The sequence below is a fragment of the Littorina saxatilis genome, linkage group LG9 (assembly GCF_037325665.1).
Source record: "Littorina saxatilis isolate snail1 linkage group LG9, US_GU_Lsax_2.0, whole genome shotgun sequence".
Taxonomy (NCBI): Eukaryota; Metazoa; Mollusca; class Gastropoda; order Littorinimorpha; family Littorinidae; genus Littorina; species Littorina saxatilis.
Genome location: NC_090253.1, coordinates 52,947,080 through 52,968,848, shown reverse-complemented (window position 1 = coordinate 52,968,848; position 21,769 = coordinate 52,947,080). Strand labels below are relative to the sequence as shown.

General features: G+C 43.2%; 2 protein-coding genes and 1 long non-coding RNA gene across 3 annotated transcripts in view; all 3 read left to right on the top strand.

The window, feature by feature from the left end:
• LOC138976510 (uncharacterized) overlaps positions 1-21,769 on the top strand; it is a 445,777-nt gene that overhangs the window by 241,741 nt on the left and 182,267 nt on the right. The window lies entirely within an intron of this gene.
• On the top strand, positions 359-4,488 carry LOC138976949 (uncharacterized). Its single transcript, XM_070349843.1, has 2 exons — positions 359-413; positions 1,832-4,488. The coding sequence occupies exons 1-2, from the start codon at positions 359-361 to the stop codon at positions 4,486-4,488; spliced, it is 2,712 nt and encodes a 903-aa protein (XP_070205944.1).
• Positions 14,798-21,769, top strand: part of LOC138976948 (hillarin-like) — a 37,858-nt gene continuing 30,886 nt past the window's right edge. Inside the window, exon 1 of the mRNA XM_070349841.1 lies at positions 14,798-15,622. Coding sequence (XP_070205942.1) covers positions 15,131-15,622 — 492 coding nt within the window. The 5' untranslated portion in view covers positions 14,798-15,130. The remainder of the gene's footprint in view (positions 15,623-21,769) is intronic.

The following is a 21,769-nucleotide window of genomic DNA, read 5'->3' as shown; positions in this document are numbered from 1 at the left end:
ATTAATGCTGCGATGGGGATTATGACGAGTACTTGGCCTGTTATCTTTACACGCAACGTGTAGCGGGCTGGGATAATCTGCAGTGCGTCGTCTGTCCTGCTGAAATTACAAAGGTGAGCGCCGGGCCTTACTTTCAACAACTTCCCGAAACAGAAGCGTTCTGACCATTGATTGATGCACAATCCGAGGGGGAAATTTTCCAGTTTCGGGTTTGCAACAGTGTTAAATACTTGTGAGCTCGCCACTTTCGCAGCAGTTTCGTTTGTAAACTTGGTGGTGGTACTTCAGAAGTCTGCTAGATTGAAGAAAGAAGAAGCTTTTAATCTCTCGGTGTACGTATGATTGTGGGAAGAAAATGATGTCTTGCAACTCTACTGATGAAATCAGGATGGACGATTTATCGTCAGATAGAGGTAAGCTGTGGTCTGTGTGTGTGTGTGTGTGTGTGTGTGTGTGTGTGTGTGTGTGTGTGTGTGTGTGTTAGTGTTAGGGTGTGTGTGTGTGTGTGTGTGTGTGTGTGTGTGTGTGTGTGTGTGTGAGTGTGTGTGTGTATGTGTGTGTGCATGAGTTTAAGTGTATCACTGTTAGTCTGTGTATGTGTGTTTGTGGGTGTGAGAGTATGTATTGGTTTGTGTATATGCTTGTGTGCGTACGTACGTGCGTGCGTGCGTGTGTGTATGCATGCAGTTTGTCTGTGCGTGCGTTTGCTTTTGTGTGCAGTGTATATGTGTATGTGTCTGTGTGTATGTGTGTGTGTGTGTGAGTGTATGTGTGTGTATGTGCACGTGTGTGTGTGTGTATGTGTGTGTGTATGTGTGTTTGTGTATGTGCGTGCGTGTGCGCATGCGTGCTATACTGCGTGTATGTGTACGCGCGTTAGTATGTGTGCCTCTGTGCGTTCATGCGAGCGTGTGCGTGTGTATGTATACGTGCGGGTGTGTTTTTCTGTCTGTGTGTTCTGAAACCAATTGATGCACAAATGGCAAGATAGGTCAAACTTACCCAATCGTACGAATATGTTCATACACCTCGTTGTGTTTGCCAACTCAGTCCCATCCATTGCATTGATCTCTCAGTGTGCGGAAGGGGGACAACTCTTTCTGGCGGAAACCAGGCAGCATTATAAGGAAACCAATACAATGAAGCTGATTTCCCTTGTCGACAATAAGAGTCTAGTATGCGAACAGATATAGATACACAAGGCATATGCTCGCCGATTCAGACTGACACACATACACGTGTTTTAATTATTCTTCGAAAACAACAAGAGATGGTTGTTCATGCTCCCCCGAAATCGGCGTATGCTGCCTGAATGGCGGGGTAAAAACGGCCATACACGTAAAAATCCACTCGTGCTAAAAACATGAGTGAACGTGGGAGGGAGTCTAAGCCCATGAACGAAGAAGAAGAAGAAGAAGAAGAGGTTGTTCATGGAACACTCAATCAAAAATATGGTGTATTGTGCACACATATCTCCCCAAAGTATAATTTTGTATGGTTGTTCAGATGCTGAGCGTCTTCTATATGTGGGACTTAAATTTATATAATTGCACACACACACACACACACACACACACACACACACACACACACACACACACACACACACACATAAAAATACCTGCTTGGTTTCCCGGTTTGCTGTTATTTCTCGCTGATTTAAATCAAAGGCTTCGTAGTCGAAGATACTTGGTTTCTGATTAAAATGACGTTCTTGTTGCTTACCCACGTGATATGTTATCAACTTGACTTGAAACAAAATAGAAACACGCTCCAAAAGGAGGTTGTAAACATAGACTAACTTGTATCCTTTTCGTCTTCTTTTTTGCAGATCTTTCCCACAACTCACTAGAAGAAAACTTGAGGACAGTGCAAACAGTGTTCGGAGACTTCCAGAGCTTCCATCGTCAGCTGGACGACTTCCCGCACAGCTTTCAGCTGGAGAATCAGGACAGGCTTCAGGAGGACGGTCTGAAATGCATCCGTGGCTGTCTGCAGTCTGCTCTGAAGGTAGGATACAAGACTCCTGTGGAAACGGCGAGGGCGAGAAACCTTCTAGCCTTCGTGCTCTTTTGCCTGAAACGGCCCGAAGAGGCCCTGCACGAGACGCAGCTGGCGTTGAACAGTGAAGGGGAGCATCTCAACGTCGTGTCTCTGGCCAACAAGGCGGTCATCCTGTGGCGCGAGGGACAGCGCGGCAAAGCCCAGGATCTGGTTCTCAATCTCCTCCGCCTGAAGAACGAAGAGCCGGGGTTCGACTATGTCCTTGTCAAGGCGAAGGCGGAGCTGGCTTACAGCTACACGCGTTTTGACCCCGTCTCCTACCCGCTCGCGCAGAGGCTCTTCGGCGAGGTGCTTCACGCCGCCAAGGAACCGGAGTTATCACTGTGGAAGTTCGGCCTGGCTTTTACGCGACGACGCTTGCTTGTAACGGTGTTAAAGCCGGGATCCGCAGACCACGACGAGTACAGGGACGTGCTGAGCTTGTTCTTAGACATCGTGGAGAACTGTGAGTCCCACAGCTTGAAGGCCAAGACGTATGCGGAACTGGCGTGGCTGCTGTTGATGCCCAGATCCACAGACCTGGAGGAGGAGTTGAGAAAGGCTGCTGGGTTGGACGTTCTGCAGGCCTGTGAGAAAGCCCTGGATCTCGACAAGAACGACCACTCTGTCCTGTGGAAATGTGGAAGGCACTATCGCAATCGTGGAGAGTTGGAAAAGTCACGCCAACTGCTCGAGAGAGCCGTCGCTATGCGCCAGACGTCAAAAGGGTATCACAATCTAGCCAACACCTATAAGGTAATCATACTCAAGTCTGATCTCGTCTACGAAGAACTTGCTCCCGCCTTTATTGCTCAGATGTCGAGATCCTCCAGCACAGACTCATACTGTAGTACATCAGGCTCGCACTTACCAGCCATGGGACCAGTGGGGTCGTCAAACGGAGAGTGCAAAGAGGCATCAGCATCAACACCAGTGACGTCAAACGGAGAGTGCAAAGAGGCATCAACATCAACACTGGTGACGTCAAACGGAGAGTGCAAAGAGGCATCAGCATCAACCACACAGCCGGCATATCAAAGTCTAGACAAGTCTACACAAGAAGCATTCGCAATGTGGAAAATGAACAGATCCCATGTGAAAGGGAAACAGCGTTTTTCAAGACAAGATCCCCGCGTGGAGCAAGCTATCACGACGCTAGTGAAAGCCGTTAAAATCAGTGAATGGGGAAACAGCCCTGCAATATTTGACTTGGCGTGCATACACGAAGAGCTTGGAGAGCTAGCACAGGCGAGAAGTTACTTTGAGAAACTGCTGTCAAACGAACATCGCCTATCGATGTGTATGAAAATCAGTGTTTTTGAACACCTTGGCTTGATCTTGAAATACATGGCAGAAAAGGACACCTGCCAGAATGATAAACAGCAGCTTCTTGGAGAAAGTCAGTCAATGCTGCTGATGGCGTTGAAAACTGCGTCAGAACTGTATTCGAAGAGTCCCACAGTCAAAGGCCAGATCAAATACATCTGGCATTCCTTCTCTACCCTCATGGAGGCGCTGAATGACAAAGAGCATTGCGAGTCAAAAAAATGTCGTGAAAAGGCCAAGCTTTTTCAGCTGATAATGGATCATACGCAGTCACTGGCTTTTCTACAAGAGATTGCAGCGATAGAACCACAGAAAGCTAACGACCCTGAGTATTTGAAACTCTGTATCGAAAACCACGTAGCACTCCAACAGTACAATGAGGCTTTAATCTTTGTGGACCTACTTCAGTGCACAGCCCAGAGTCAACGAGCCATGGAGCTGTTTGACGACGCTCGCTACGTGCACAAAGTAGGCTTGCTTGCCTCCCAGCAGTCGCTTCTACGCAACTGTCCAAACTTCAAGTCCCTCTTCAAAGGCATCTTCAACGATTATGTAGCAGAGCAGAAGCTGATAGCCACCAGTTCTGAGGATACTGACACAGGAGCAGAAAGCGACTTGGCAAAGGGAGATGACTCCAACAAAAAGGGAGGTGGAACACAGAAGGCTACGTGGGATGTTTTGATTCTCCACGAGGATCACGCAGAGGACGCTAACCTTTCTGATACCGTAGCCAACATACTTCGTGATGCATGCGGCCTGAAAGTGACCAGGAACGACGATGACGTCATGCCCAATAAACTTGCAATGGAAGGCGTTCTGAGTGTCATGAAAAAAAGCAGCCTCGTCCTGGTCATCGCGGGCCAAAACAAGACGTCCAGAAAACTCCGACAGCTTCTCACCTACGCTGCTAGGCGGGAGACGTCTGTCACGCTGCTGGTCAATGACGGTCACGTCCCCAAGATGATGAAGACTCACCGCTTTCTGGACCTACCTGTAGAGCTGCTTCATGTTACCTCAGCGACTCACGGTGACAATTTTGCCCAGGACAGAGTCGCTGCTATTTGTAAGCTCTTCGGCTTCCTTACCGACATTGACTTTGGCCATGTATGTGAGCCTTGAGACAGGATTGACTGGGTAGCTCTCTGAAAGAACTGTTTGCGAACAAAGAAAAAAGTCACAACTGTTTGCAAGCTCTTTGTCTTCTTTTTATATCTACATCGACTTTGTCCAAATAATTATCTGCTCTGAGAAGTACCAGCTCCAGTTTATACTTTGACGTTGACGGCAGCTACCAATCCACCATCACCAGCAAACCAGCCGCTGAGATAACCCAGGTCTATTTAACTGACGTCAAAGACGAGGAAAGCTATGTGTTCTTCTTCTCCTGCAGTGATCATTTTCATTGAAATCCAAAACATCTGTGTGAGGTTTTTTTCAAACATTTTCAAATGTGGTTCAGTTATATTATCTTTAGTGAAAATGTCTTGGTTCCCTCGCGTAATATGGAACAAGCTGTACCCCAGCTCTATAGAATATTCCAGTAGTCTGTCTGATCGTGTGTTACTTGTTTTTCTCTCTGGTGTTCAAAAGGTCGTCCTGACCTGCAGAGGTTCTCTTCCCGTTGGGTCCCTGCGGGCTTTGACAAATGCGTATTTGGCATATTTGTGTCGTTAATGCTGTAACAGTAATTCAAGGATTTCTATATCTCCGATATTTTTGTTTGTTAGTGGCTTACGTTAAGCCGAGTTTTCAAGCCCCGGTTTTGGCTTTTGAAGTTGTTGTTGTTGTTATGTTGTTATTATTGTTTTAATCCCCATTGTTTCTTGACAATGTATTTCTTACGTAGATAATGGTGGGAAGGAAAGGGGAGAGGAGGTAGCCTGTCGAATGATTTTCCCTTAAATTCTTTTTCTTCTTCTTCTTCTTCTTCTTCTCCTTCTTCAGCGTTCGACGGTTGTGTCACTTCCCTTAAATTCATGATAAGTATGTTATTCAATGGACAATACATGTGTCTTATAGTTCTTGAAAAGGCTCTTAAAAGTTTGCTGTTATACTGCATGTTGCGACGGGCACAGTGGCGTGGTGGTAAGACGTCGGCTTCCTAATCGGAAGATCGAGGGTTTGAATCCCGGCCGCGGCCGCTTGGTGGGTTAAGTGTGGATATTTTTCCGATCTCCCAGTTAAACTTATGTGCAGACATGCTAGTGACTTAACCCCCTTCGTGTGTACACGCAAGCACAAGACCAAGTGCGCACGGGAAAGATCCTGTAATCCATGTCGGAGTTCGGTGGGTTATGGAAACACGAAAATACCCAGCATGCCTACTCAACGAAAGCGGAGTGAGCTGACTATGCTCTCAGAGTATAGTGTGGGGAACCCAAATGGGCAAACGAGCTCACACGTAACCAGACCAATTCTGGAATTTCCCCATTTTAAGCATAATTTCAACTTCAAACTTTAAAAAAAACTATATCTATCGGGCATAACTTTGAATGACAATTTTATTGACGAATTTTTACCATACCGCGCTGAAATGCAATATTCCATAGTTCGGACTGAGCCAAAGATAACTTGAACTAGAGAATACTACATGGCTTGCTGTGTCGTACCAGATTTACACGAGTTGGTTTTTTAAAGTTTGAACTGCGAGCGAAAGCGAGCTGTTCAATATTTGAAAAAGCAACGAGTGTAAATCTGGTACGAAACAGCAAGCCATGTAGTATTCTGTTTATCCTACAAACTTTACTTACGTGTATTTTACTGAAAATGTCCTGCAGTCGAAGCAGCTAAATTGAAAACGCTTGTTTTGGAACCTCGATCTCTTCTAAAGCCTCGTGCAATCTATTATGTCAAAGCAAAGAAACGTCACTCTGAAAGTGTGGCGTGGCGTGTTAGTTCTAAAGATTCATCGAGGGTAATTAGTTAGCGCAATTTTTTTTCTTCTATAATGACGTTTGTCTCGGTGACTTTGGCATCGTAAGCAGTGGAAAAACAGGTCCTTGCCAGACTTGCTTGACATGACCTCATTTACATGATATACACACGTGTGATTTGAACGATTATTATCTCACGGGTGTCTCTCTCACGTATGTAGGATAAATTGCATTTCAGCGTGGTACGTTAAAGATTCGTCAATCAAATTGTCATTCACAGTTATGCCCGATATATGAAAGCCTGGACAGATATACAGTGGAACCTCCCTTTTAAGACTCCCCCCCCCCCCCCCCCCCCCCAATGTAAGACTTCCTCCTTTGCATAGACCATTTATCCTGGACCGCCAACTAGCTCTCTCTCCGCTCTTTCTCTCTATTACGAGGTAGCGGCCTCTCGCATTTAGGAACCTACGCTTACATGGCCTTTCAGAAATCAGGGGGACGTCATATCCGGTGTCGATTGTAAACATGGACGAAGTTGCCGAGGTAAGTTCTGAAAATGCTAAAATAAACTCAGCTAAAGTGCATATGGAACATGTTTTTCGATGAGTTTTGTTAAGTTTAGTTTGGAGTTTTGGAAAATCCAGTTCATTGTCACCTCCCATTGTCACAAATAACTGGAGCGTGCTTTCTTTTCACTGTCTTCGAATCGCTGGCCTTTCAACCCGGACGCTAAGCGCCCCTGAAAGTCGAGCGGTCGTAACCTGGAAGGGTCACGTGACGAGTTGGCGGTCCAGGCTATTTGGTCTATGTCCTTTGTAAGACCTTGCTTTTTCAGATATTGTGTTCCTAAACTCTGTAAATTTACCTGATTTTCTCAGATATGTGGAGGTCTTAAAAGGGGGGTTCCACTGTAGCAGGAAGCGCCAGCCTTTATTTCTTTCTGTTCTTTCTTTACAAGGGAACAAAACGGCGACATACTGACACAAAATATCATTAAAAAAAATCATCACGTAAGAGTGATGTAAGTATAAATTGAAAATATGTTAAAACTAAAAATATAAACTCGGTGCTATAACCAATGCGAACATAGGAATCAATGTATAAAGTAATGCAAATAACAAACAAATTGATGCACATTCACTAAATATAATTAAAATCATCACAAGAAAGTATAAGGTACTTGCAAGCCTTGCATATAGGGCCTATACATGTATGTTTATTATGCAAGCCAGACCAGATCTGAACTGATCACCCTTCTCGTTTCCACGGAAAGATACTGTGCCTTGACTGTTGATGGATGTTTAACTCCGTGTACAATCTTATACAGATAAGGCCACACAAAAAAATAGGTCTGTTTACGGTAACCCGACCGACCCTATTTTTTTCGCGCGACCCTAGACTTTTTTTTGGCATTTGGGGAGAAAAAAAATAAAAATAAAAAAAAAATAAAAAATCTTGGTTTTTTTGCAAAATAACGTAAAAATATGGTTTTTTGGGAGAAAAAAAAAAATCCCGACCTACCGACCCTATTTTTTGGGCCTATGTTACCGTAAACAGACCTATTTATTTTTTTGGCCTAATGTGGTGGTCAACTTTATCGCATACACACGTAGAAATGTACCTTGAATTCCATTCATTTAAAGGTACACTTCTTTTGTTTTCTTATATTCAGTTGTTGTTGTTGTTGTTGCTGCTGTTGCTGTTGTTTCTGTTGCTGTTGTTGCTGTTGTTGTTGTTGTTGTTGTTGTTGTTGTTGTTGTTAACATTGACAGTCCTCCGGATGAGAGATGAATGTGAAAGTAAACCAAAACTGTACTTCCTGATCTTTTTTTGGATATGATCATTACAACAAATTCTTGTCCAATGTTGTCTTTTTTTATGACAGATCGAGAGTCTGGCGTCATCATTGTAAACACGTTTATTTTTCTGACGTGAATTTGTAAACAAGAATAATAATCAGGACATAAAGACAACACATGTAAATGTCAGGCCGCGCCTTTTTCCATTGTTGGTGTGTGTGTGTGTGTGTGTGTGTGTGTGTGTGTGTGTGTGTGTGTGTGTGTGTCTGTGTGTGTGTCTGTGTGTGTGTGTGTCTGTGTATGTGTGTGTGTGTGTGTGTGTGTGTGTGTGTGTGTGTGTGTGTGTGTGTGTGTGTGTGTGTGTGTGTGTGTGTGTGTGTGTCTGCTGGTGCGCATGGGCATGCGTGCGTGTGACGGTGCGTGTCGTACGTTCGTGCATATGCATACGTATACGACATGTGTAATCATAGACCATTTATCCTGGACCGCCAACTAGCTCTCTCTCTCCGCTCTTTCTCTCTATTACGAGGTAGCGGCCTCTCGCATTTAGGAACCTACGCTTACATGGCCTTTCAGAAATCAGGGGGATGTCATATCCGGTGTCGATTGTAAACATGGACGAAGTTGCCGAGGTAAGTTCTGAAAATGCTAAAATAAACTCAGCTAAAGTGCATATGGAACATGTTTTTTGATGAGTTTTGTTAAGTTTAGTTTGGAGTTTTAGAAAATCCAGTTCATTGTCACCTCCCATTGTCACAAATAACTGGAGCGTGCTTTCTTTTCACTGTCTTCGAATCGCTGGCCTTTCAAACCGGACGCTAAGCGCCCCTGAAAGTCGAGCGTCGTAACTGACCTCGAAGGGTCACGTGACGAGTTGGCGGTCCAGGCTATTGGTCTATGGTGTAATAGAGTAAGCGAGAGTTATCCGGTGTCACGATTTCATCTTTCGCCTGTGTACATATTTCCCCCTCGACATATACTCAAGACTGAAATGTTGTTTCCTGGTAAAATTAAGAAGTGAAATTATTTAAGGAAGAAAAGCATGTCAGTTTCTTGCATGTGAAGAAAATTGGTGGTAACATTTAATAGATTTCAACCCCAAAATCGAATTCTTCGAAAACGTGTACTGAGTGGTTACGTCCCTTGAGTAAGAAGGAAACATTTTAGGATGAATCAAATTTCTAAGTTAAATAAAACAAATTGGTTGGACAAATTTGGCCCCATGAATGTAAGGTACACAAGATCGCTCATCAGTACTATCGAAGGGTGTTTTTTTGTTCAGTGTAGAGTTTTTTCTAGATCAACGAGGCCGAGAAGCGAAATATCAACACGGCGAAAGATGAAAACGTCACACCGGAACCAATCTCCTGGCACCCGAAAAAAAACAAGCATTGAAATGAACAAGCGACTTTCATCCTCACTTGTGTGGTTAGTCCAGACAGCGAGATACACTGATCAATTCGCACTTTAAAACAAAAATATGCAACATCGATCTCCACCTTGAAAAAATATGTAGACGTTCTCGAGCAATGTCTTCACTTCCGCATTAGGTGAATACATATAATGTCGCCATAGCTGGGACGTGTTACTGACTCCAAGTGCCTGTGGTTGGGTTGTGCGTTATTCAGGTTATCTACAGGGCGACAAATTCCTTCGTTCTTGCACTGCACCTGGACAAATGAGGCTTGACGATTTCACAAATCACGGTCTGCGTATACCACCACTAAGTGATTCGAACATCATCGATTTATACTAGTTTCTGTTGTGCAAGTATGAATTGCGCAAGATGGGATTAAATGAATTCGAATCCATCTGAATGCAGAGCACAGTTTCCCAGGATTTGCTTTACCGGTGACGGGCGCAGTGGCGTACGTGGTGGTAAGACGTCGGCCTCCTAATTGTGAGGTCGTGAGTTCGAATCCCGGTCGCTGCCGCCTGGTGGGTTAAGAGTGGAGATTTTTCCGATCTCCCAGGTCAACTTATGTGCAAACCTGCTAGTGACTTAACCCCCTTCGTCATCCTGAACTCAGGTCAAAATGAGTTCGGCTCGGATACCTTGGTTTTCCTTGTCTGGCGAGGAACTCGATTTTTTACATATTTAGATCTTTTCGTAATGTGTTATGGATGTAAGCAGATTCGCGTTCGTCGATAATGATTTTTCATGGTGTTGTGTAATTTTTAAATTACAAAGGAATTGATATGTAAGACAGTTTCAAGCGAGCTATTTTTCGCGGCTGTATTTACTGTGCAAACAACTCTAAATATGGCAAAAGTGTCACGTGATAATCAACCGTTTGGTTTCGGCGCTCGCTGGAGCAGACGATTTTTTGACAGTGATGCAACCATATATTACGGTCTCCTTCCGGCAGCAGTCCCAAAATGTCGACTTGTTTTGACCTTAGAACGATGTCTTTATCATAACTGTGAAGAACAGAACGGAGATCACTGTCGAAGTCGGCCAATCTGCAATCATTTTCGTCTCGCGAACACTGCTCGTGAACAACATATGGGAGATAACTCTGTATTCTTGTTTTGATAGATTCGCGTAGGACTTTAGCGTCCGGTCAGAGAGATAACTGGCGATAGCCGTTGAGCGATGATGACCAGAATGCCCCTTCGTGTGTACACGGAAAAGATCCTGTAACCCATGTCAGAGTTCGGTGGGTTATGGAAACACGAAAATACCCAGCATGCCTACTCAACGAAAGCGGAGTGAAGCTGACTACGCTCTCAGAGTATAGTGTGGGGAACCCAAATGGGCAAACGAGCTCACACGTAACCAGACAATTCTGGAACGCTGAAGAAGAAAAAAGCTTTACCGGTGGTCTCCTGCTTTTTGGCTCACGTAAGTGTAGCCTATGCGATCGTAACTTTGTCTGTCTGTGCGTGCTCGATTTTGAGAACATGACACTGCAGGGGTGATTATCATCGATTTCATAAGCCAGAGTTACCCAACCTGAATCAGTTGAAGAAAAAAAAACCGTCGAAATAAACGGGCCCAGCAAAGCGGTAAGTCTTTGTCAATTTTGATGGTTTCCACTCTAAAATTGTTGCACGAAAAAAACAACAGTCAGTGCATGGGAGCCGCTGATTCGTAAAATGCACCAGATCTGCAAAAAAGCTTTGGCTTTCATAACAACTAGTCGAAAGTTATAGATCTCAGGCTATCCCAGGAACAATGGTAAATAGCAATGTTCAGCGAGTACCATGATCGGGTAATTCGTCCCCCCCTTTGTCGTGTAACTCGACCCGGGTCACAATACCCGACTATGGGTCCATATCACTCTCTCGTCTGTGTAGACTCTTTAATCTCCAAGAAATAGTGTCAGATGAAGAACCCGTAAAAGTTCTTTGTATGTATTTGAAATAAAAGTGAACGTAGCCTTAAAAAAATAATATTCGAAGTTGTGTGTTGATTAATTAATTAAGAGAGAGAGAGAGAGAGAGAGAGAGAGAGAGACAGACAGAGAGAGACAGAGAGAGACAGAGAGAGACAGGGGGGGGGGGGGGGGGGGGGGGGTGCGCTTTCCCGTCATTGGAAGTGCGCGTATACTAGTAGGCCTATTAAACTATTTCACGTTCACGCAACCTGAAATGGGCGACACAAATCAATTACAAGTCCAATTTGTAAATATATTTTCCCATTTGCTTTGCTTTGAACCAGAGCAACTAATAAGTATAGATGTTTGAACATCTATCCCTTCAAATACTCACCCTCCCTGCATAGCCAAGACGTCGATCGACTTCTGACGTAGGCCGACTCATTATGACGTCATTCTCACTTCCGATTAACAAAACTGACACACAAAAGTTACTTCAGTCAATTTCATATGTTGAGGTGATGCTATTGGGTAATATGAACAACCTTTTCCACCTGGACGAATTACCCGCCCCCCATGGACGAGTTGCCCTCCATGGAGGGCAAGTCGTCCATGCTTCAGGATTTTTTTCTTTTATATTTTATTGAAAAACCGTGCCAGTTGGATCGTTCATATTCCACACAACGCTTACACGAAAGAGAACACACCAGGTTTTTTAACAAAAACAATCTTTTTTTTTTAAAGACGAGAGGTATAAGCTGCATTTGTTAGAGGGGTCGACTTGCCCTCCCTTCCCCTATGTCTGTGATAGAAACTTTAACATTTCCGAGTCTATGGATTACGTCAGTCTCGGTCAAAAGTGTTCGACGTGTGTGATAGAAACTATTTGAAGACGTCACATTATGACGTAAGAGGGTTAGACGTCACGCAAAGGAATTACTGAAAGTCTCGGTCATTGTTATTGTGAGCGGGCCGAGACTACTTGGCAGATCCAGGGTCTCGCTTTCTTGCACAGTTTCACCTATGCTTACTGTGTGTGTGTGTGTGTGTGTGTGTGTGTGTGTGTGTGTGTGTGTGTGTGTGTGTGTGTGTGTGTGTGTATGTGTGACGGAGTGATTGAGTTTGTGTTACTGTTTGTCGATTTCTTACGTGAGCCTTGAAGGCTTCGCCTCTTGTTACTGCTTGAAATATGAAATCTCGGAACCAGCTACAAGTTGAGGTCTAGTCCGCTCCTGAGGAAATTAGTAGGTCTGCCAAACAAATTCAACTTTTTTTTCATAGTAAAAATGGAACTGTGAAATTTGGAACGAAATTGAAAACTAAAATAATGTCTCAGATTGTGTGTTTTTGGCTCACGAAGTGTAGCCTATGCGATCGTAACTTTGTCTGTCTGTGCGTTTGTGCGTGCGTGTGTGCGTGTGTGTGTGTGTGTGTGTGTGTGTGTGTGTCTGTGGTAGAAACTTTAACATTTCCGAGTCTATGTGTGAGTGGTTATCCAAGACTATGGATAAAGCTCGCATAAGATTACGTCACGGTCAAAAGTGTTTGACGTCAATTAATGCATCATGACGGCATGCCTCCCTGTAGTCTTTCTCTCTCGCGTGGTGTGTGTGGTCTCGGTCATTGTTATTTTGAGCGGGCCGAGACTATTTGGCAGTCGTGTCCCTGTAAGTAGGCTACATGCAGACAGACAGATCTAGATCTAGTGTCTCTCTTTCTTGCACAGTGTCACCTAAGCTTACTGTGTGTGTGTGTGTGTATGTGTGACGGAGTGATTGAGTTTGTGTTACTGTTTGTCTATTTCTTACGTGAGCCTTGAAGGCTTCGCCTCTTGTTTGTGTCACGTCCCTTCACCGTATTAGGCTATATGAGGGACCGCTCAGAGAAAGACACTTAGGAATAGAGAACGAACAAACGAACGACCTATCTTTCAGTATTACTCAAGGGTGGAGAATTTAGGCTGACACCTAGTCTTACAATCTGTCCCTGCTAAAACTACGACTCAAAACTGGAGACAACGGAAGATGAGAACAATGGCAAAAAAACACAAACCAATGTGATAAATGTCAATGCTAATCAGTTCTACAATATTCGGTTGGCATGTTTCTCATTTGCCCGGCCAGTATCTTCGTACTTTTGTGGTATGCCTGTATATTAATGTTAGTATGTGTAATGTTATGATGTAATATGACGAGGACTGCATGGATGTACACAAAATAAGACTTGTGTATGCTTATTGCGAGATTACCCTCGAACAAACAAATTAAATTGCTCTCTCTCTCTCTCTCTCTCTCTCTCTCTCTCTCTCTCTCTCTCTCTCTCTCTCTCTCTCTCTCTCTCTCTCTCTTCACTACACCCGTCCCATAGTATGGGACGGGTGTAGTGAAGTTCACTTGAAGAAGCTGAACTCGCTCCAGCGTAGAGCTGCTAAACTAGTTCTGCCCAGTCCATCTCTTTCTACAAAGGAAAAGATGAAAAGTATTGGGATGTTAAGCTTAAAAAAGCAGCTTTTGTATAATAAATGTTCATTTATGTATAAAGTCGTCTATAAGGACGCCCCAACATATCTTATACAACTCTTCAAATCATCTCCGTCATATTATTCAAACACTCGAAATAACCTTGCCTTGTCAAGGCCCCGCATCGATTTGTTTAAAACTAGTTTTTCTTATTCTGGTGCGTTCCTTTGGAATTCACTACCTGTAAATATCAAGTCATGTCTGTCATTATCTTCTTTTAAAAGACAGCTCCGAAAGCACCTCTCTAACGACTAAGTCGGTATACAATTTGTGCGAGTGTGTGTGAAAGAGAAAGTGTATAGTATGCTTCCATTAACAAGCACACTTTTGAATTTTTTATTTTTATTTTGTTATACTTTTCCCCACATAATTTTGTTTTATTTGATTTTTTGTTTAAATGTTTTCATTCTTCATATTTGTTCTTTGTTTCATGTGTGTATTATAGTAGGGACTAGCTGTAAGAAAGGACCATATGGACCTAATGCTATCATCCCTCGGTAATAAAGTTTTCGAGTTCGAGTTCGAGTTCTCTCTCTCTCTGTATCCGAACAGGTAAACCACTAAAGTACGACGATAGTGGCCGGGCAATTAAATGATAAAAATGCCAACCAAATACATTCATCAAAAATGTCAAACTCTCCACAAAGACATATATTCTTAGAGAGACACATACAGACATACACATATCTAGACGCACAAACAGACAGACATACACATATCAAGACACACAAACAGACAAACAAACAGACAGACCAAGGGTAGTCGCCCAGCACGGTGATTTCTCTCATCGCTCAGGTAAGCGAGCGACGCGACGCATAGCGAATGAAATGAGGTCACCTGTGTGCGACTGTGTGTGTGTGTGTCGCGCTGTGCCGCAGACGTGTTTCTCCAGTTGTGAAGTAGAGAAAAACTACGGATCGCAACGTTTAACACGTTAACACGGAAACGCAGTGGGAAATGAAGTAGTGGTGTCATTCGAACATGAAAGGATTCTGTTACTTTGATCTTTGGGACGCTGTGTAGCTACAAAGATGTGTAGTGAGAGAGTGTGTGTGTGTGTTTGAACCTCGCTTTGTACTAGTACTTCAAAACCAATTCGCAACGTCTCGCTCAGTGACATCATCATTATCGAATAATTTCCCGTAGCGGTTCTACAGCTCCGCCGCCGTGTGTGTGTGTGTCACTTCTCAGTCTGAGTGTGTCGTTACTCTCACTGTGATTTCCTCACCCTGAAAAGCCAAACAAAAATGGCTAGCACTTTACCTGTTCCGCAAAGGTATGAAAGGCCACGGTCGACAGAACCGCCGCCAGATTCGCCCAAATGTCACATCGTCGAAGCTCTCGGCGAGGATAAAACGTACAAGTATTCCTTCACCTACGAAAAAGCTACCCTCTACGAGTTCAAATTCACGCGAGCCCCAACTCCTGACCCCATAGATCCTTGCTTTCGTTGCAATCGCCGCGTGCTGCCCAAAGACCAGCTGAAAGTGGATACTTTCTTGTATCACAAGCAGTGTTTTCGTTGCCGCATCTGTGGCCTGCCTCTCACCCAGAAAACATATCACCGGAATAACAACAACAACAAGGATGATTATGAAGTGTACTGCCGAACTCACATCGGCAAAAACATCGCTCAGATTCAGCGAGGAGAAGTCCCCCCGATGGGAATCGAAGGACATACCATGCCGGATGGCCAAGGGAAGAAGTATATTGTCCAGGTAGGTTGGAATGAAGCATACCTCTGATCAATTAATTGAATAGTACGCATTGTTGAAGCAGTGTGGAACGCCCCATTGATCAATTGAATTTTTACAAGTTGTCAAGGTATATTATATATCATTGTACAGGTAGGTTAAATGAAACGTACTCTTATTAATTAATGTAGTGTTAATTATCTCTATCGTCCAGAAAGGTTGACGCTTACCTCTTTCTTTATTGATATAATGTGCATGTATAATTTTCCAGGTGGGTTGAAGCATCACAATTTAAATTGATTCATACTAATGATAATTGATTTTGTATTGTTTTGTGTACAGGTAGGTACATAGGCTAACTTCTACTTAACCGATGTAATATTATGTTTATTGTCCAGGTAGGGACAAATGAACACAAAGGATTGAAGAAAACAAAGAGAGGACCGCAATGTATGATAATAGCACACGTGAACTCATTTAGGTCACGGATGTAATCATATATTGCATGACCGTTGGACGATTTCGAACACACACACACACACACACACACACACACACACACACACACACACACACACACACACACACTGACACACACACACACACACACATACACACACACACACACACACACACACACATACACACACACACACACAAACACACACACACACACATACACACACACACACACACACACACACACACACATAGACACACACACACACACACACACATACACACACAAACACACACACATAGACATACACACACACACACACACACACATATACACACACACACACACAAACACACACAAACACACACAAACACACACACACAAACACACACAAACACACACACACACACACACACAAACACACACACACACACACACACACACACACACACACACACACACACACACACACACACACACACACACACACACTGACATACACACACGTTAGAAACAAAGAGACAGAGAGCACAAAACGAAACAAAGGCATCAATGCACATAATGACAAGACGTGACAAAAAACAACACAAAGAAATTTAACTCGAATGTAAATTATTTGTCTAAATGGGATTACGGATGTAATCCCAGTACTTTACAACACGCGTTGAGATCATTCTTTTTGCGACTGTGTTTAATCTACTGACCAAGGTGTTCCACCCCTCATACTCATGACTTGTGACCCGGAAGTGTCGTGTCTATTTATTTGTTTCTGTACAAAACACAGATAACACTTATTCCGTGGTAGTTTAGGAATGCGGTCAAAACTCAACCTATTTTTTTTCCATTACGTACAAAAGTAAAACGAACGAAAGTGAAACGAACAAAAGTAATAGGAAAACAAGTAAAACGAACCAAAGTAAAACGAGCTTTGTGCTAGTAGTAGTTAAATACATTATCAGTATATGTATATATCCTGCTTAGTAATGGGTTTTTCCCCCCGGAACAACTATTAATATTTAATCAGAACACAGATAAATTAATCCTGTGTGATAATTGAGGAAGGACGTGTGGCAAGTTCTCGGCCAGTGTCGTGCTGCATCGTAGACTAATTTCCTACCCTGATGACTAGATCAGTTGAAGCACCTGAAATTCTTTCACAATGACTATACGGTCGATTTGACTTCAATAGATCTGTATCGGGTATAGCTTCAACACAGCTCAGCAGATCATAAAGCATGCGTTCGATCAAAACGGAATTAGTCTTAGAATATATTCAATTGATTTGTCTGCCATGTATAACTTATTAACTATAGCAAGTAAGCAACGTCCGCTGATTATTTTGCATTGGACATTCAAAACGACAATGGTCACTCAGCAGAGTCTGTACTCAGTTCTGGGACATCCTGCTTGCTGGCGCGCTCTAAGAGAAACATTTTTCCCTCTTTATCTTCACTGCGCTGGCTGCAAAATCCCTCCAGCGGGAGGTGTTTTTAGACAGGCCTCCAGCGGGAGGTGTTTTGAGACAGGCCTCCAGCGGGAGGTGTTTTGAGACAGGCCTCCAGCGGGAGGTGTTTTGAGACAGGCCTCCAGCGGGAGGTGTTTTGAGACAGGCCTCCAGCGGGAGGTGTTTTGAGACAGGCCTCCAGCGGGAGGTGTTTTGAGACAGGCCTCCAGCGGGAGGTGTTTTTAGACAGGCCTCCAGCGGGAGGTGTTTTTAGACAGGCCAGGCACTGCCACTGGTTTTCCCTTGACTGTTCCAGCAAAGTGATGCACACAAAACGACAATGTCAAAACCTAACAACAGATCGAGACACTGAAATTGTGCTCTTTGTTTATAAGAATTCCCGCATGTGTACTGCCAACAGGAACTTTGGTTTGGAGTAAAACAACAGATTTACTGCCATTTTGCAGAACTGAGTCAAAGACTGAGTATTTACGAATAGAGATTTCAGGCCCTGGATAGTTGTGGCGAGAGAAACTTTATTTCAGTCAGGACCGTCTTCAAACACATGATTATTATTTCACGGTAAAGTTAAGGATAATAATGACAGCGGTCGAAGACGTCGCAGTGAGGAAAAGAGAAGGAATAATTCAATAAAAGTAGGCAGAGAGATGAACGAACCAGATTGAAAGGAAACTCAGTTGCAGTACATACAAAGGAAAGTTAAAATAAAGTTAGAACACGATTGACAATACAGCAATATTATAAATCCGAGTGCCTATGTCGCTACAACCGCAACATCTGCAAAAGGATGTCCACCCAATTAAGGCTTGACCCGGGACAACACCTGCCCCTGACCACACACCTGCGGACAGTTAATCAGGTGTGTTTGTCCAGACTCAGTGTGACGAGACACGCCCACCCCAACAATGCGATGACACACACTGTCGCAATGTTGGACACTGGTTAATTGTAGGTCATTCTGTAGCATCTCTGCTTACTTTTCGTGTGTATACCCGTATGTATGTGAATACCTGTTTTTTAGTTGTGTAGGTCCGCATGTATACACTGCTGGCAGGAGTGTAATGTTGACCTAGATAGTTCCATAGATTATAAGTAATGTTTGTCCGACATCATATTTTTGTTAATTTGTAACTACGTAGGGCGCGTAATATAAGCGTTCGCTTGAGTTCGTGTCCCTATTTATTATATTGTTTATCGTTGTATTGTTGTACCATGTTTGATTTAATAAAACATTGTTTAAACCTGAAGTGTAATGTGCAAAACCGAATATAGTGACAAACACAATTAAACGCTGACACGGGCACTTAGACAAACATTGATTAAGACATACTATGCTATGCTATGCTAAATGTATAACTGTCCCCAGTCCTAGAGACAGTATTGGGACACGACGTGGTTATGTGCTAAGAGTGTTTGAGGCATACGAATAGACGGACACATTAATATGCACACACAAACACGAAAATAGAGAGATCAGACTGACAGACGCACACACACACACACACACACACACACACACACACACACACACACACACACACACACACACACACACACACACACACACACACACATTTTAAACTTGGAATCCGAGAAAAAAAACCCAGACAAACATACACACAGATAACCAATCGTTGAGGGGAAAAGAGAAAATGCATACTTAAATGCAAGAATACCATAATTCAAATCAAAAGCTAGAATATGGGAAAGCAGAGGAAGAAGAAGAAGAAGAAGAAAAGCGAGAATGCAAAAAGACGACAATGTAAAATGCCGAAAGCGAAGCAAAATGGCATGCAGGGGCAGCTAGAATGTTGCTATTTTCATCAGCCTCATACAAAGCAACGACGCATACAGGTTTTAAGAGGTCCAGATACCCCCAGCACATTTGTCTTCTGTCAACATACGACCAGACTCAGAGCGTAGTAGCAAGCAGTTACAATACAGTTGCTATCTCTGTCAGCCCCCATACCAAGCAACAACACGAACCGGTTTTAAAGGTAGCGTCCTTCATGCTTATGGGCAGAATATACCTGCGCAGTTTCAGCGGCACAGACGACGCACGGCCTATTATTTATGCCGCGACAGGGATTATGACGAGTACTTGGCCTGTTTTCCTTTCATGCAACGTGTAGCGGGCTGGGATAAACTGCAGTGCGTCGTCGGTCCTGCTTTGTTTGTTTGTTTGTTTTGCTTAACGCCCAGCCGACCACGAAGGGCCATATCAGGGCGGTGCTGCTTTGACATATAACGTGCGCCACACACAAGACAGAAGTCGCAGCACAGGCTTCGTGTCTCACCCAGTCACATTATTCTGACACCGGACCAACCAGTCCTAGCACTAACCCCATAATGCCAGACGCCAGGCGGAGCAGCCACTAGATTGCCAATTTTAAAGTCTTAAGTATGACCCGGCCGGGGTTCGAACCCACGAGTCGGTCCTGCTGAAGTTACATAGGTGAGCGGAGCCCCTTATGTACAATCATGTTCACAGCTACAGATGTGTCCAGTCCTTCCCATGACATAAGAGCATCCTCTAGAAGCGATCGTGAAGAATTAAGAAGAAGAAGAGGAGCATCCTTTCGCGTGGACAAATACCAACATTCAACAATATAACTGCATTTGTTTTTCGCAGCGTTTTACTTTTTTGCCGAACTAATCAGAATAAAAAAAATAAGAAAGGTATGTTGTTGGAACGTTCAGTTATTGACAAAACAAAACGTTACGTTCACAAATATATCGACCCAGCGGTTATTCAAGTGCACAGACAAACACTAATTACACAAAACTTATCTTCATCAAATTTTCAGCCGCTTGCAGGGAATTTATTTGAGTTTATAATTTCATTGCTGAACTAAACAGTTTGGCAGATTGACAAACGTGTCACCAACAACATTAAATGATTAATACAATCAACACACTCATACTCCGTCCAGGAAGCAGCCTGGCTGTTGAGTTTTGGCCTGTGTTTAAGTGGGGGGATGCTCGCATCAACCCTGTAAAAGCCTAACCAGATGTGAGAAAGGTGAGACGAATCGTTTGCTCGGAATGACCGGGCCTTTAAAGGTTTCAGATGCCCCAGCTTGTTTGTCGTCTGTCAACAGACGGGCTTGTTGGCGAGTTAGGCTTATTCACACTGCAAGTCTCTAGCCGACTACAGTCGGTTCGCGTGTAGCTCAGTTTGTCAAGACACTCATGAATGCAAACATTTACCACACACAAAATAAAGAGAAAAAACACACAGTTTATTTAAAGACCACAACAAACCAAAAGTAAAAAGTCTTTAAAGGAGAAACAAAAATCGTGTTGATTACACAAAATACTCTTACCTTAGCTAGGTCAACCCGAGGTGTGAGAATGAAGCTTCGTGGGTCACATTTCAGTCAGAAGTTCTTTTGCAGATAATGAGAGTGTGAGAATTTCCCAGGTACTTGAACTTGTCAAAAAAGCCTGCACACATGCACTTCATATTAAACAATAGACCAGAGGGGTGGGGTGCGGGGTATTCGTATCAAGGGATGTTTTCATACTTTCATTTAAAACGACAGAATGAAGTGTTCCATTTACATTTACACTTCATCTCTATTTGACAACCTCCACACGAATCAAACACGCAAGAAAGGTTCAAGTGTATGGAACGTTTAATAATAAATAAAACGATACCTTCACAAGTAGGTCGACTCAATGGTTTTCTGATAACCTTTGCAATGAATAATTTATGTTTGAATTTAATTCTGTCTGTACATGCATGTACAATGAGACTCGCTCAGTACCTCGTTTACTTTGGAAAAGAGACGGAGAGCTTGCTTTTATGATATAAATATTCGTGTACTCATCTTTTTCATCGCTCGGACGTGTACGACTTTATATTCATCTTTTTTTCGCCTGTGGTTATAGCGCTGCATTGCAGAGAGGGATATATTTAAAAATAAAAAGGCTTGCTTTACTTTTTGATTAGTAGCGCAAGCATTTTTGCATATAATTTGCATAATATCTTTAGAATTCCAAGCGTTGAAATGAACATGGTTTCTATTTCGCTTTTCTTCAGATACATATACCTGGGGTATTCAGTATCTTGTCTATTGTTTCCAAATATTTATATTTTATGCAAAAAGCTTGTCTTTTTCTGCCATCTGGACACGAACCTCTGTTATGCATGCTGTTCATTTTCATTACACCCCCGGTATAGGGGTGTGCATAGGATTCGGTCGATGTGTTTGTTTGTTTGTGTGTTTGTGTTCGCATATAGATCTCAAGAACGAACGGACCG